This window comes from Esox lucius, chromosome 5 (genome assembly GCF_011004845.1).
Source record: "Esox lucius isolate fEsoLuc1 chromosome 5, fEsoLuc1.pri, whole genome shotgun sequence".
In the NCBI taxonomy this organism is placed as follows: Eukaryota; Metazoa; Chordata; class Actinopteri; order Esociformes; family Esocidae; genus Esox; species Esox lucius.
Window position 1 is genome coordinate 37,296,531 of NC_047573.1, and position 15,910 is coordinate 37,312,440.

Below are 15,910 nucleotides of genomic sequence, written 5' to 3' on the forward strand. Positions count from 1 at the left end.
TATTCAAATATTCTAGTAGCGGTGCAGGCCAACTGCCAAGACTAACGTAAATCTTGCAGATACGGCGAGCGTGAGCAAAGAGTATAGAAGACAGTCAATATAAGTAAGTTATTTGGCATGAGTGAGCAGGAATAAGTATTTTGATTAATTATTTTGTAATGCCTGTGAGCTTCTCCTCCTGTCTCTACGGTAATCTCTCTACTGTGCGACTGAGAGTCACGTGGTTATGACGCAATAGTTAGCCTATCTTTACAAAAAGTTTCTACGGGGTCATAATGTAACATAGGTAATGCGCCTTTTATACATTGTCGTGTTTCTTTAGAAATAAATAATGGACAATTGGAGTCTTTAAACGCCTCAGATGTAAAGTTATTCGCTGTCAAAGTGACGCCAAAATGAATGGGAGTCAATGGGAATACTAACGCAGGTGAAGTTCTGCTACAAGACGGCGGCACTGGGCCGGCTTCAACTTCCGGTTGATGTATTTGGGGCTTGGCTGCCGTTTGGCTGCCCGTTTCAAATGAGCGTTCCGCTTTTGGCGCATTTAACCTGTGCATTTAACATTATTCCGCCAGTGCATGGCAATGGCAGAACCAATGAATGAACGAGCATATCAATTTAAGACGTGGCTGAATGAAATTTATGACCTTTTATGGAAAATCTGGACGTTTTTATGACTTTTTATGGCGTAAAATTCTTAGTAGTAAATTTAAGACATTTAATGACTTTTTATGACTCCGCATAAACCCTGCTAATATAAGCTTGTTCAGAAATGGTGAAAAATAAAAAATAATAACTTAAAAAAAGGATCCTGTCAAGATCTAGTGAATTTTTTTTGATTATTAGGTACTCCTAATTTTGGATGATTCATTTTAAGTATTTAATTCAAATTACTATTTAAATGTAGTCATTTATTTGCAAAGTTATGAATAATAATGATTTTGTTTAATTTTATTCTTAAGCAAAAACTATATTATAGCCATTTCTTTCGCAATGCAGATGCGAGTTTTGGGTCTCAGTAAATATATATATATTGTTACCTTTTTAGGGCTAGATGGTCCATGATCACTGGTCTCCTCTTCAACAAACTTAGGATTTGTCTTGCATTTTCGTTTGGTAAGAGGTTTTGAACTGGACTGGTGTTGTGTCCTCTCGTGTTGTAGTTTTTCTAGGGTGGACTGTCTCTCTGTGGGGGAAAAAGGGAATACAAATTGTAGAATCTAAAACAAAAGAGACAACTAACAACAATGAGGCTATAACAACATAGCCTGACCACATATATGCACCCACAATAAGTATTGATGTCATAATGGGATACAGTGTTCAATATATTAGCACACATTCTGACAAGGATTTAATATCCTGCAAGTTTACTGGCATACATTTGAAATATTTTTTACTAGATTTTTATTGTGTTCGTTCTAGACTCTTTTTATTTTATTTTTTTCACTAAATGTGTCTGACAGCTGAAATCGTATTTTTTTTTAAATATATTTCTCACATAACAAACAAAGATATTCAAATGATGCACTGTAATATTCTGGGCCTACTGGTAGTTAGCTCTTAAAAATGAACATTAAAATGCAACGCACACAAGCAGTATTAATAGTAACGTTACATGTCGTAGTAAAAAAAATATATTACTAATAAAAAACCTACAGTTAAACACGGTGAATATCTGCTCAATTATATGTACTAGCTTCGAAGTTCGATCTGATCAGTAGCTTATAAATAGATCATGCAGTTCAGCCATTATTTAAATTATGTATTATCTGTGCAATAAAAATGTGTGAATTATAATAAAAGGTCAGAAATTAACTTACCTGCAACTTTGTGCACCGTTGCCTCGTACATCCGCCTTTAGGTTTTTTTTTCAGTCCACCTCTACACTCAATTATATGAACAGAACTTTCATCAAGTCCGTCTAAAAAATCATTACAATTGATATTTTTTATATGTGACGTTGGAACAATGCTCCAGCTTTCCTTTTCAGTCTCATCTTTCCACTCAACAAGGGCGAACATTCTTGATCCGTTGGTCTATCTATACTGAATGAGCGTACCGGTATTTGGCGGTCTTTTGACTGTTTGAATTTTGGCGCGCCTAAAGATAGGCTACAGTCTAAAGTATCACGAGATTCAGTCTGCAATCGCGGTACTTTGATTCTCGCAATGCTTGAGCGCTAGTTGTTCTGTCCTGATTGCTCGATGAATTTGAACATTTTGAGTTTCCAAAGATCATATATGTCGGTTCGCGCCCGTTCACCTTTTGCTACGTGATATGAGATGAAGTACAAGAAGTATCTCTTGGAGAACAAAGACATTCCACGAACAACACAGCATCGCTGGAGAAGGTATTTAATGTTAAATTGTATCAATATTATTACTCAATGCGGATAGCAGAGGGACTTGATGGGTCTGTGGCAAATGGCAATAGCCAAAAAATTTTTTAATTTGAAATCTACAGAATTTTTGAGATGGAAGCATATTGCAAAGTAATATTAACACCATCAGTTTGAGTAATTTGAACAGTGTTAGGCTAAAGCTAAGTTTTTTTCCTCTGTATGCTAATTGCATGGTCGATGTCATCAGATCAGGAATTTGGGAAAATCACCCCTTATTAATTTAAGTTAATTTAATTTTATTAGTTTTCGATTTTTTTTTAATTTTAGTGTCAATTATTACATACATTTTTGTTATATAACTCTTGATTTATGCTTTGCAGACGAACCCACCATGTTGGAGTCCGTGGACCTCAAAATGCTGTCGTTGATATGTTACAGGTAAGGATTAAAGACCACGGGCCTGTACCTTGATGGTAGTTGAACAAACTCAGGGCTGCAGGATTAGATTACAAAAGAGTTTTATTCTAAATTAGCATTACTAAAAGCCAGACTATTTTGTCTTTAAAAAAAATCATCAGTTGAATTCCCTATTGCCACAATAAGCTTTTTAACATTTAAACTTCAATCACTCCATGGTTGTCAAAATTTAGTTTTTTCTCTTTGGAATTTATGGTAAATAATTTCCGTTGTATGTCTTGGGTATTACTTTAGTTACCATGTTATTTTTATTTGCCTTTTAGCAAGACCCAGCTTTTTTTGACATGCGTATCAAGCACATGAGCGATACTTTGCAGGTATGGATAATTTTATTACAAATTACTCTCTAATGTGTTGTAGGTTATACATCTGTTCTTAGTCATAAGTGTTACAAAGTATTGCTTGAAAATGATTATTAAAATGATTATTTATCCCCCTAAAACATTGCAATACATTTTCAATAAAACAAAATATGTATCATATTGCAACACAGCAGAATCAGACTTCAGAAGACCAGAATCCAGTTTTGACCATCAGCCCTGTACAGACATCCAGTCAGGTGAGGAACAACAATGAACACAATGTCCAAACAAATTATGTCCGATGAGCTTAATCCTGGATTAAGTGCTTCCTACTGTTGGCTGTAGGGGGAGAGTGGGGCACAACCTAATGCTTTTGGGTTAGGCTTAATTACACAAAAAATATTTGAGTTTGATTAATAAAGCAGTCGTGGTTTTTTACAGTGATAATATAACAGCTAAGAAGTGTTAGGCATGACGCAAAAAAAGAAATAGTCAAACACTTACAAGTACTAGACATATTTTCCAGCACTTCAAAACTTTAATATTACCATATTTAAATGTATGACCAAAACATTATTTGTTCATCCTTTAAAGATAGTTCCTATTTATAAAACGAAAAGTTTCAAGATGTAGGAAAACTCACTTATTTAAAAATAAAAACACAGTAAATTACTGTTGTAACACTGGCTACAGAGGAGCGGTTATTAGTTATTTCCACTCCCTAATTACAATTTTTAATCGTTTTGATTTGAATAAATATTAAGACATTATGAATGATGATAAAGTTAATTGTATCTACAACTCAAGCACAGTACTTTAGCGTCAGCCCCCAGTGCTACCAAATGCTTTCTGTAAAACTGAGTTGTTAGTGTTTGTCTGGAGCCCTGGGAACTTCATATAAAACTGCACATTGTAATGTCTTTAATTTTTTTAATATGAAAAACTGTGTTGCAGGTTGATTTAAGGTGTGGCCATAAATGTTCTGCTTGTGCTCCTAAAATGTTTAGTTAGTTAGTTTGGAGCCCTGCCTTATGTGTAGGGCTTCTTGTATTTTGTTTGAGAATTGATTTGTTAAATTGTTGACTTTAACTTTCAGCAAGAAGTTGCAAAGGATTCAACTACACCTCATGGTTCAAGCATCCTACACAATAAAGTGGAAGTCAATGTGCAGGTAAGGATACGGTGCCATACAAACATTCCATTTTCTGTTATGCTTTCAGGTTTTAACTGATGTTTTTAAATAAATTCCTTTTGTATAGGTACTCTTTCATGAGAAACAGAAAACGACTGACTACCAAGAAGAATCAAGTGAGGGCAATGATGACATTCAACATGGCACTACAGAGAATGAAATTATGGAGAAAACGCCCAGCAATGAAAGCCATGTATCTCCTTTATGGACAGTGTCAGAATACAGTGAGAAAGCACTACATGAACAAAAAAGAAAAGAGCATGAGTTGCTCCTCCTAGCTCTAAAATTAAAACATGGTTTGACCGATGAAGCACTAGAAGACATGCTTCAAGTCATAAATGCTATCACCGGTAAACACTCAGTGTCAGCTACTAAACATCACTTCTACAAAAACATGACTGATTATAGGGACTATATTATTATCAAGCATTTCTGTTCAGATTGTATGGTCTTAATGGAAACAAAAGATGAAAAAGTAGGTTGCAGAATTTGCGGCAAACAAGTTGATGCAAAGGAGCATGTGAAATCGGGCAACTTTTTTATTGTTCTCCCTCTAGAAGCACAACTACGAAATATTATTGAACAACACAAGTTTTTGCAGTTGACCGTCAATAACAAGGATGACGTAAATGGACACTTGGGTGATGTATGTGATGGTGTGCTCTATAAAAAGACCTTGCAAATCTTCACAACTTTAAATGATTGCCCCAATTTTTCAATCACCTTTAGTTGTGATGGTGTACCTTTAATCAAATCCTCTTCACAGTCCATATGGCCCGTGTTGTGCACTTTAAATGAACTACCTCCCGATCTGAGATCTGACCATATTATGTTAACAGCATTGTGGTTTGGAGCTAAAAAGCCCCCGATGAACATGTATCTTGAACCATTTGTGAATGAGTGCACGGATCTACATGAGCGTGGCTTTGATTGGGTTACATCTGATGGTGTACATGGTACCAGCAAAGTATATGCTTTAATACTTGTAAGTGATTCCGTTGCCCGTCCACTCCTACAGAACTTTAAGCAGTTCAATGGGGAGTTTGGATGTTCTTTTTGTCTTCAGAAGGGAACAGTTGTCGAACGTGGTCGGGGAAAGGCCAGGGTTTACCCATTTGAGGAAAATATAGAACTTAGATGTCAAAGTCAGACTTTGGAGCTAGTTACGAGAGTTGTTGAGACGGGCACACCTTCAGCAGGTGTGAAAGGACCGTCGGTGTTGTCCCTTTTACCTGGATTTGATATAATTGAGGGATGTGTCCCTGATTACATGCACAGTGTCCTCCTTGGAGTTACAATATCAATCACTTCGCTATGGTGTGACTCTGAAAACCACCAATCTCCTTGGTACTTAGGCAGGTCCATACAACAAATTGACAAACTACTGTTAAAAATAAAGCCCCCAAGTAATGTCTCCAGAACACCTCGATCCATAAAAGAAAGACGTTACTGGAAAGCCCATGAATGGCTGATGTGGCTACTTTACTACAGTATCCCCATTCTTAAGGGGATTCTACCTGAGAGATACCTTAATCATTGGCTGAAACTTGCAAGTGGCATAGCTTTGCTGCTAACCACATCGATTTCATCTCGGCAGCTTTTAGAAGCACAGGACCTTCTTCATCAGTTTGTATCTGAGATGGAGCCCCTTTATGGTATAGGCAATGTCAGCTTTAATGTTCACCTCTGCCTTCATCTCTCTAGAAGTGTCCAGAATTGGGGGCCATTATGGGCCCATTCTGCCTTTCAATTTGAGGCCTATAACATGGACTTGATCGAAATGGTGAAAAGCACCCAGTCTGTGCCCATCCAAATATGTAAAGTTTTCTGGATGAAAAAAGCACTTCCACTGTATGCCAGTCAAACACTGAAAAATCCCTCCTCAGAGTGTAGTGCTGTTCTTGGGCAGTTATTGAGTGGAAAACGAGAGCGAAAGCATGCAGTGAGGTGTTTGGGAATTACAGCTTTTGGACCACCCAAGAAAAAAATGATGGCACATGATGACTACATTGCTTTGCATAGTGTTGGTGATAGGGTGGAGAAGCAGGTTGTAGAATATTATGATCGAGTGTTTGTCAATGGTGCGATCGTTCACTCCCAGGCATACCACCGTTCAAAGAAGAGAAATTCAACTGTAGTTCGTTTAAAAACTGACAACACATACTTCTCAGTTAAAACATTCATGGTGACAGATGTAGGAAACGGCAGTACTTGTTATGCTATTGGTCGCTTTTTTGAGGAGGGGAAGCACAGCTTTTCTGCTTGTGTTCAAAATCCTCTACACTTTCATTCAGTTGAGAAGGTGCTGTCTCACCTAACTGCTGTACATGCCTCAGCAATTGAACACAAATGTGTGTACATGCCTTTAGAACAGCACAGATGTGATTACATTTTGAATTTTCTTAACTATTATGAAGTAACCGTTTAATTTTGGTATTTTTTTGGTCTGGCATCAGTGTCATCAGTTTTTGCAGCTCTGACAAGCTTTGTTGAAAGCACCAAAAGTTTGTTTTCTTTGAATGCTAGTGGAGAACCCAGGGTTTGCATAGCTGCTTAAGTTAAGAGAAATGCGTTTAAATTAAGGACCCTGGATTTTTTAAGACAAACAAAACTGTATATTATTCTGTAATCTGTATGCATCTGCATATGTAGTGCATGTATGTACTTTCTTACATATATTGATGTATGGCTATTCATGAAAAAAATTAAATTTGTTTTCAAATAGAATTTGTGCATTTTTTTTTTTTAGATGAGCCAGTTAAAAAGTGGTAAAATAATAATAAATAATACATTTTATTTATAAAAGATTTGAAAATGGGATAGAAATTGAAATGAATTGTGTAGCCTTGAAGTGTGTAGACTAGGAGTGTGTAGACTTGATAAAAGTTCAAACTGTTCAAAAAAGGAAAACAAGGAATAAGGAAAACATAGGCATGTAAAATGTATGTTTAAATAGTTTTGCATATATAAATTAAACATATCGGTGACATATATGGTCAAAACATACATTATTATATAAATAATAAACATATACATATGCATGTGTCAATTTATAAATTGTCCATATTAAATAAGTATATTGATATATATTAATATGATGTATATGATTATTATTTATATGCTAAATATAAGACAATATATTGCTATCACATATATACTCATATCTCTAGATATATGTTGATATAGGTTTATAACATATATACATTTGCCATATTAAATGAGTATATGTTATAAACCTATCAACATCTATCTAGAGATATGTATATATATATATGTGATAGCAATATATAGTCTTATATATAGCATATAAATAATAATCATATACATCATATTAATATATATCAATATACTTATTTAATATGGAAAATGTATATAGGTTATAAACCTATATCAACATATATCTAGAGATATGTATATATGTGATAGCAATATATTGTCTTATATGTAGCATATATGACTGTGTCACTAGCGATATAGGGACATATATGTCATATATTACATTTCCGTATGGGATGTCTCGATGGGTCAGGGCGGTTTTGGCGGCAAAAGAGGAACCTACATAACATTAGGCAGGTTTTCATAATGTTATTGATACTCTGTGTATTCTTCCTACATTACTAATAATGGAACTTTGCCATCTGTTTCTTTTGTAGGCACTCACAAAAACTGTATTGTTTTTTATGTGACAAAGTGACAAAATGTATGCCCTCAGTACTGGAATATCTGCTACATGACTAAAACATTAACCTGGAAATGATAGAGATGATAACAGAATAAAACTGTAGAACATGTAGAACATGTTTAACTTATTAGAGAACACATCTATTTTCAATGTTATCATCATGACCGTCTAATAGTTTTCTATACCACAGCAGTAATGTCCCAGTGTGTTTCAAAGTGTCTATCCTGATGATGATTATGCTAATTCTAGTAGAGATAAAGAGGTTTTCCCAAAAACATTCTCTATTACATGTTCACTACAAAGTAGCCTGTTTCTACCTACCAGAAGGATATCATGAATATTGGCATAAATCCAGGGAACATTTGTTTTGCAACTCTGCAATCACTTTGCCAAGCATTAAAATAGATCTTCTTATCTGAGATGCTTGATTTGCTGCATGTACCACTTCTCCCCTGGACACAAGCATTCTAACCCATGTGAGTCACAGAAAGATGTGAGTCACATCAAAAGATTATTAAAAGATATTTTAGTAAATCTGCATTAGTAGGCAGAGAAGAGAAACACATGATTTGCAAAACAAGCTTGGACTATTTGCATTTAAGGTAAACACACTAACGTTTATCTCCAGGTCAAATTTGCTAACAACAGTAGGAAATGTTAATGTCTGTGGATGTTTCATGCATGTTCTGACCCCTTGGCCAAATTAATATAGTCAACATTTCATGTTGGACTGGGTGTCACGATCACATCTTGTGCGGACAGACAAAAAGCTCAAGGTAGTTCTTCCTTTACAATGGCTATGGTTTTTCCTATTGGGCTGCGAAACCAACAACATAGAAGATAAACACAAACATTCATGTATCAACAAGTTGATAAAGCTCTTCCTAAACCCTTTCATGGAGTAGGGCACTCATAGATATTTAAAATATGCCTCTGTTAAACATTCCCGTCTTCTTGTGTTAGATAAATGACACATAATTAAAATAATTTCCATTTAGTTTCAATGAATAAGTCTTAGCTTAAATAATAGACTGAAAATATGTGTATTCGATTTATTCATCCTAAACAATGTCGCCATTTGGAGCATCATAACATAACATTGTTACCAATCATACCTATCTATTTCAGTCTCATTCTATATTCTTATTGAATTCATGAGGAATTTACATGTATTATTCTAACAAAGAAGACAGTAGTGCCATGTGGATTTGTACTTTCAATGTAGCATCTGTCAATGCATTTCAATCATTTTGGGGGTGAGCATGGTGCTAGACCAATAACACAATGAAATAAATTGTGATGATACCAAAAATGGGCACAGAATTCAGTTGACCATTAAAATCCCACATAACTCTTTTACATGTGTTAGTGTTAGGGATGCAAGAGTACACGCTATGTTATTGAACCTTTCGGTACGACCCCTACGGTTCAATATGCACATTATGATATGCTGGTAATTTTCCTACAATTTCCAAAACATATTTATTGCCCTGCAGACTACACACACGTTGTGGATTCAAAGTGCCAATGCAACATCAATGCACTTTGATACACCGGAAGTTAATTCATTTCAAATTGTACGGAAGTAGTATCAAACAGTGAATGTCCAACTTTTTTTGCACTTATAGCAACATTTCTCTTATAATCTTTTTGTTGTTGATAATTTTAGATTTTTTGAGAAATCACTAATTATAACATTAATAGTACATATTTTGGGAAATGTATTGTGCAAGCATATCGTGTTTTCCATCTGTAATATAATCTCCCTCTAAAATTAAAAGCCTGGTGGTCATTACAAATAAGATAGTATGTACAGGCTCATTCACCAATGAGACCAACTAAAACTGGTTGTGGACTTTCACCGACTGATTGAAGAGCTTTGGCTTTTAGGAGACTAATTTTATAGCTACGTTCCTCTGGACCAAGGCCAATGCAGTCAACAGTTCCAGGTAAGACCATGGACCAAAATGGACACTAAGTAGCGCAGTTTTATTTGTCAAGTTCAGTGCCTGGTCATTTGTCTCTGGTAAGAAAAATGTAATCAATTTGTAGTGTTTGATACCGTAAATGAATGAAGGAACTAAACAATCTAAAGTGAAAGGCTAATGCCCATGTTATGTAACCTGCTTTTACAAATTTTGTAAAGTTTTCATGAGAAATGATAGACTGATAGAGGGATGAAAAGTCTATAAAGGCAATGATTGGCAGCTTACGTAGGTAGCTACTTGAAATACAATATGCTCAGCTATTTGTGTCTCCATTTTATTAAAAGCAGCACGCAACATCTTTGGAGAATCAATGCGTTCTGAGTAATTGGCGTAAGTGCACAAATTGTTCTGCAAGCTTTCTGCTTTGACACCACAGATGTGAACAAGGCATCAGATCCACAGAACCAGATGCGGACCTTCTGAACAGGTAAAGCAGGCAAATGCTTGGGGCCCCAGGCCGTTAGGGGGCTACCTGAAAGCTGACAAACTTTACTCCACAGCAATGTGGACCGCAACCCACAACTAATGGACGATTTGCGATGACATCTCAGTAGGAAACCTCCCTGAAAGCATCCTATGAAGCACCCCAATGGGCCAATGGCAAGCGCAACCGAGAGACAGAGAAGCAAATTTGAAAAGGCATCCCAGTCTTTTGAATCTGCTTTGTGGGAACATTATGGATTCAGTGTTCAGTAGTGTTAATTGGCATCCTTTTTTGATTTACTGTAGTCTTTCATTCGGACTAAAATATATTAAAGTTACAATAGTACTGACTGGTAATCAGAAGGGAAAAAAAATCTAACTTCTGTGAATATAACAACTGGCACAACATATTGTAGCATCATTACAAATCTTGCAGTGGGGCTGCATCATTTTTTAAGTATTGCATGTATACTCCTTAATTCCATACTGATAAGTTTCAAAATAGTTTATGGGTGCTATATACAATATCATGTAACACTGATGGGATATACGAGAATGTTTAGTTTACAATGTCGATATAGTCTACTATTATTTATCAATATTTCAAGCACAGCATTGTGCATAGCATGGATACTAGTGAAATTTCCAAAATGTAATTAGCCAGTACGAAATGCATACTGCACACTTATAGTTCGACGAGTTTAATGGATGGAAACAGCAGTTGGAAAGGTAAGAACAAGGGGAACAGAAGATAAAAAAAAACATTTTGATACTGTAGTTGAAAAGTTAGGTTATACACACTTCTCCAGTCACCACACCACTGATTTTACCTGTGCGTATATATTGTGAATTTGGGATGATGTGCTTTTATGTGTTTTGGTGTTTGTAGTATTTTTTCATCAACTTGTGGTTGCAAAAGCTGTGTTCGCCAGTGTAAACGTTGCATTCCGTCTTGTTTGAGTCTAGATTGGGTGATATTTAAAGTGCCTCCAAATGTCTACCCTTTTTTTCTACCAGTAATTTTTCCTGGAGGAATAGCCTTAATGAACCCAGTCAATACAATTCCAACAGATTAGAGAAAAATAAGAGGTGACTTTGGAATGACCTGGGCATGACGTTAGCATTGTAACGTTGGAACAAGAAAGGCAAACAATTCTGCTAATGCTTATACAAGGCTTTCATCACAAGGCTAATTTCGTCTCGTCTCGTTTTTGTAAACCAAAACAAACCACAAACCCCAGTAGGTACCGAACCGTGAGCCCACTGTACCATTACATACCTAGCTAGTGCATATGACTCTTAGACAGCTTCAACAATCACTTTTTTTTCTCCACCTTCATTCTGTCTTTTGTGGGTTTTTAGCTTTCTGTATTAAAAAAATATATTCTGAACAAAGCAGAAATATGTTTTCATATTATTTTAAGCCAGCTGAAAAAGCACCAGCAATTATTAGTCTCTATAACAACTATGGTGAGATCAGGGCAATAGGTATGGAACACATACTAACACAAATACACCCACATCCAGCACACACAAACATTTGTTTCCATTTTAGCGACCAGCAAAAAACTAGATTTCTCCCTTTTTTCTAACCTTAACCCTTATCCAAACCTTAACATAAATTTAACCCTAAACAATACCTCAATAATGTTGTCTCTATGCCTAGTCTCTCTGCCTAAACTATCTTGAAAACCTAAACCTAAAACCCCATTTCCTTAACATTGACCTAAATTGTATGTTTTACTCAAAATGTAATCCCTGAGCCAGAAACAGCCCTTTTGCTTGTGGGGACAAGCAAAAAAGACATTGGGGACCAATATATCAGGATTTACTAACTCTGTGTGTGTTGTCATAAACAAAGATGCAGAATAACATGATCCAGTAGTGACATAGATACATATGCAGGCTTTTCTATTTCAATATTGCAAACTTTGAACAATGTACTGCACAGTATATTCATACATATACTCTATCTGAGACACACACACAGGGGGATCCAGGAGCCCTTGACAGCAGTATTAACGGGATATGATACGACAAAACGAATCATATTAATGAAGACGACATCGTCTTTTAACTTTTTTCCACCACTCTTCTCTTCTACCCTTCGTCATTCTGCGGGGAGCTGTTGTGGCGATTAAATTGTCAGTGTGCTGTCAGACCTTGACGGGCTGCACTAATCCATGTGGCTGTCGCTCCTCAACTCATCTGTCCTCAAAGTAGGAAGTGTTCCCCAGCCTAGGAATCGCTGTGAAGCCAGTGGGCCATGCTTTATTGAAGAAACTGTGCCAGCTACAATTTCTCCCCACTCAGTAAGACAGAGAAGGTAATTAGAACCTGCAAGCCATTTTACCTGTAAACAACATACATAAAATCTTATCTGAGGCACCAATCTTCCAATTATATGATGTAATGTCCCAGTCATTCTGGGTCGGTTAATATGGGTACTCTTTCCAGTGATCCAGCCTGGGGCAGTTAACTGGAGCTCTTTTTCTATTAAGCCAGTCTGGGACAGTTATCCTGGGAGCTCATTCCAGTGAGCCAGTCTGGGACAGTTAACCTGAGTGCTCTTTTCAGTCAGCCAGCTTATGTAGTTTAATACAGGCACTCTAGGGAAGGAATGAGCCTGGGTCAGTTAATTAACCACTTTTCTGCACTATCTGCAGAACTGGGCACCAATCCATCATGCCGTTAATCATTAAGTAAAAGAGTTAACATTTTCGTCAACGATTTAACATTTAAGTAAACTGTGAAAATCATTATCCGAGTAATTAACTTCCTTTACATTTAACTTCTGTTAACTCAAGTTCGCTAACCAAGAAACTTAATATACTTTTAAAACCCTCTAGAATCACAAATGTTGCTTCAGTCCAGACTGGGCAATGAGACCAAATCCAAAACTTGCTGTGCTGAAAATCTGCATGCGATTTTCCAAAATGTATTTCACTGCAGTAAGGTGCATTAGACTCAAGGCTTCAGTATGAAGGTCAAGAGTGAAAAAAACACTTGGGAACCCTCGTATTACATGCAAGCAGCTATTTGTGTGTTGTAAACATCATCTGTAATTGGTCAACCAAGAATGTCTCTCTAGCAGGCCTATCTATGCTTCAGACATGACCTTCCAAAAATGGAGTAACTTCAACATCACTTTATGTTGCCTCGTCTTGACGGAAAAGGATGAAGGTAATGTTATTTGACTTAGTCAGGAAGTCAGGATCCAATAAAAAAAATAAAAATAAAATAAAAGTACATTACCGTTTATTGCTAACCTTCGTTACATTTTTAACGATTTAACTGATTAACGATTATCGAATCTTGAAATGAATTTGATTATGTTGGTTGTAACACCTTTTACATGTTCTTTTTCAAGATTGTAGCTGACACTCTTATCCCAAGTGACATGCAGAGGGTGGATAAAATAACGAAAACACCACATGGAAATTAACTGTTACTTGAAAGTCACTGAATCATAAATACAAATTAAGTTGCAGGGGTCACATTAGGTTGATTGGCAATGATCAGTACATATGTGTCAACTATAACATTTTCACTTTGATATTAGAGTTTTCAAAGGGACATGATGCAACCAACAGAGTTCCAAAAAGGGAAATTAATAGGCAGGATCAGAATTGCAGGTGCATTTTTCTCAAATTCTCATTTCAATACATGATTCAATGTGTCAAGTGGTGCAATCTCAAAAATCATGACCCAATGTCAAAGTTGGACAAATTGCACTTGCAAAGAGGAAGAGTTCTCGTGAGTCGAAGCTGACCGACAGGAATAGATGGATGCTTAACAGGATAGTTGCTCAATGCCCCAAAAGCACAGCCTTGTTATCTGCTGACAACTGTTAAACATGGTGTGGGATGTTATGGGGGATCCATATAACAGCCAAGAAGTATGAGGACATTTTATAATCAATCAATCACATTTATTTATAAAGCCCTTTTTACAACAGCAGTTGTCACAAAGTGCTTTACAGAGACACCCGGCCTTAAACCCCAAGGAGCAAACAACAGTAGGGTTGGATTTCAGTGGCTAGGAAAAACTCCCTAAGAAGGCCGAATTTTAGGAAGAAACCTAGAGAGGACCCAGGCTCAGAGGGGTGACCAATCCTCTTCTGGCTGTGCCGGGTGAGATATTAAGAGTCCAATTAAAATAATAAATAAATTTCTCTGGGCTAAATTCAGAGTCTATTTGATTCTAGACTAGGTCAAAAGTATGACCAGGTGGACAAGGACAGGGACAGCAACGGGCCCCCAAACCAGGTACTCCGCAGGAGTGGACCAGGACCTCATCTCCTCCTAAAATTGTAAACTGGAGGAGACTGAGAAAAGTTAGAAAGTGCATTCCTCATATCCCCCAGCACAATAATATAGCAGCGTAACACCTTGGAACTGAGACGATTACAGGATCAAGTCCTATGGTGCAACAATTGTCCACTCTTGATGATTACGCCCCAACACATGCTGCTAAACACATTCAAGAGCGGATGAGCACCAGAATGACATCAATTGCCTGTCAATGCCTCATCAGATCTTGACATCATTGAAACTTTATGGGAAGTTCTGGAGAACATAATGCGATTTAGGTTTCCATCTCCGGAGGCATCTGTTTCGGATGCCTCCGGAACGCCTTCCTGGGAAGGTGTTCCGGTCCGGTCCCACCGGGAGGAGACCACAGGGAAGACCTAGGCACGTTTCCATCTCATTCATCCACAAAGAACTGGTGGCTTTTTTGGGTGGAGGAATTGTGCATTATCCCATTACACACAGTTCAGGATTAGAGCTGGGTTGCTCTACTTTCTACTAGGTCCTTAATATTGATATAATATGTGTTTCCGTTATTTTGTCCACCACTTGTAAAACACTGATTGTATATTTAGTCCCTTATAGTTCTCTACAATACAAAGTTTTTTAATGACAGTGGAAGAGAGGATAAATTAGCTGATTAGAAGCTATAGATGAACAAATGGCCAAGAAGGAATTAGGGCCAAATTGTAATTGACAATCTGCATTCCTAGTGTTCAGTGCAATGTCACTTGTTTCTCATGGGCATTGGGATTTGATCTTTAGTCTAGAGGGAAGAGTGTCTGCTAGCTTAAATGTCAAGCTAGCAGTGGGTAGCAGTTTGCTATACTGCTGTCTAAATCCTAATGATATATCAGATATAGTATTTACACCAACAGTATCAAAGACTGCACAGAAACATTGGATAGACTTTGGATAAACCAGCTGTACCCAGCTGTTTACCCACAGCAGCATGTTAACTTCTTTATGTTGGCGGCAACTTAGCTAAGGTGTGTAGACCCAACACTCACCAATCACTGACATCAAGTGAAAGATTAATTCACTACCAGTGGTGCAACATTCCTTGAGGTTTGTTTTCAATACTGGAAAAATTATATAAAGTAAAATCAATTTCACATTAAGTTAATTTTCATTTTCTTCCTGTGCATTAGACCTTAGTGGTGGAGAGTACTTGCATGTATCATTAGCATAA

The 15,910-nt window shown here is 36.8% G+C and overlaps 2 protein-coding genes across 5 annotated transcripts in view; both read left to right on the forward strand.

Moving 5' to 3' along the window:
- The window catches only part of nrg3b (neuregulin 3b), a 540,638-nt gene that overhangs the window by 259,513 nt on the left and 265,215 nt on the right, over window positions 1–15,910 (forward strand). The gene's annotated exons all lie outside the window — the stretch shown is intronic.
- On the forward strand, window positions 1,595–6,987 carry LOC117594504. Of its 2 annotated transcripts, XM_034292182.1 has the most exons (6): window positions 1,615–2,353; window positions 2,725–2,782; window positions 3,085–3,138; window positions 3,315–3,380; window positions 4,220–4,294; window positions 4,383–6,987. In XM_034292182.1, the coding sequence occupies exons 1-6, from the start codon at window positions 2,286–2,288 to the stop codon at window positions 6,741–6,743; spliced, it is 2,682 nt and encodes an 893-aa protein (XP_034148073.1). In that variant the 5' UTR covers window positions 1,615–2,285; the 3' UTR covers window positions 6,744–6,987. The 2 variants fall into 2 exon arrangements, with proteins under 2 accessions (XP_034148074.1, XP_034148073.1); XM_034292183.1 differs by having other exon boundaries at window positions 1,595–2,353; window positions 4,220–4,393.

Bases quoted from the DNA above. Each gene is read 5' to 3' on its own strand.
- LOC117594504 (XM_034292182.1), top strand. From the start codon at position 2,286: ATGAAGTACAAGAAGTATCTCTTGGAGAACAAAGACATTCCACGAACA. The intron at 3,139-3,314 runs GTATGGATAATT...ATTGCAACACAG, and splicing joins ACATGAGCGATACTTTGCAG to CAGAATCAGACTTCAGAAGA. The intron at 3,381-4,219 runs GTGAGGAACAAC...TTTAACTTTCAG, and splicing joins CTGTACAGACATCCAGTCAG to CAAGAAGTTGCAAAGGATTC.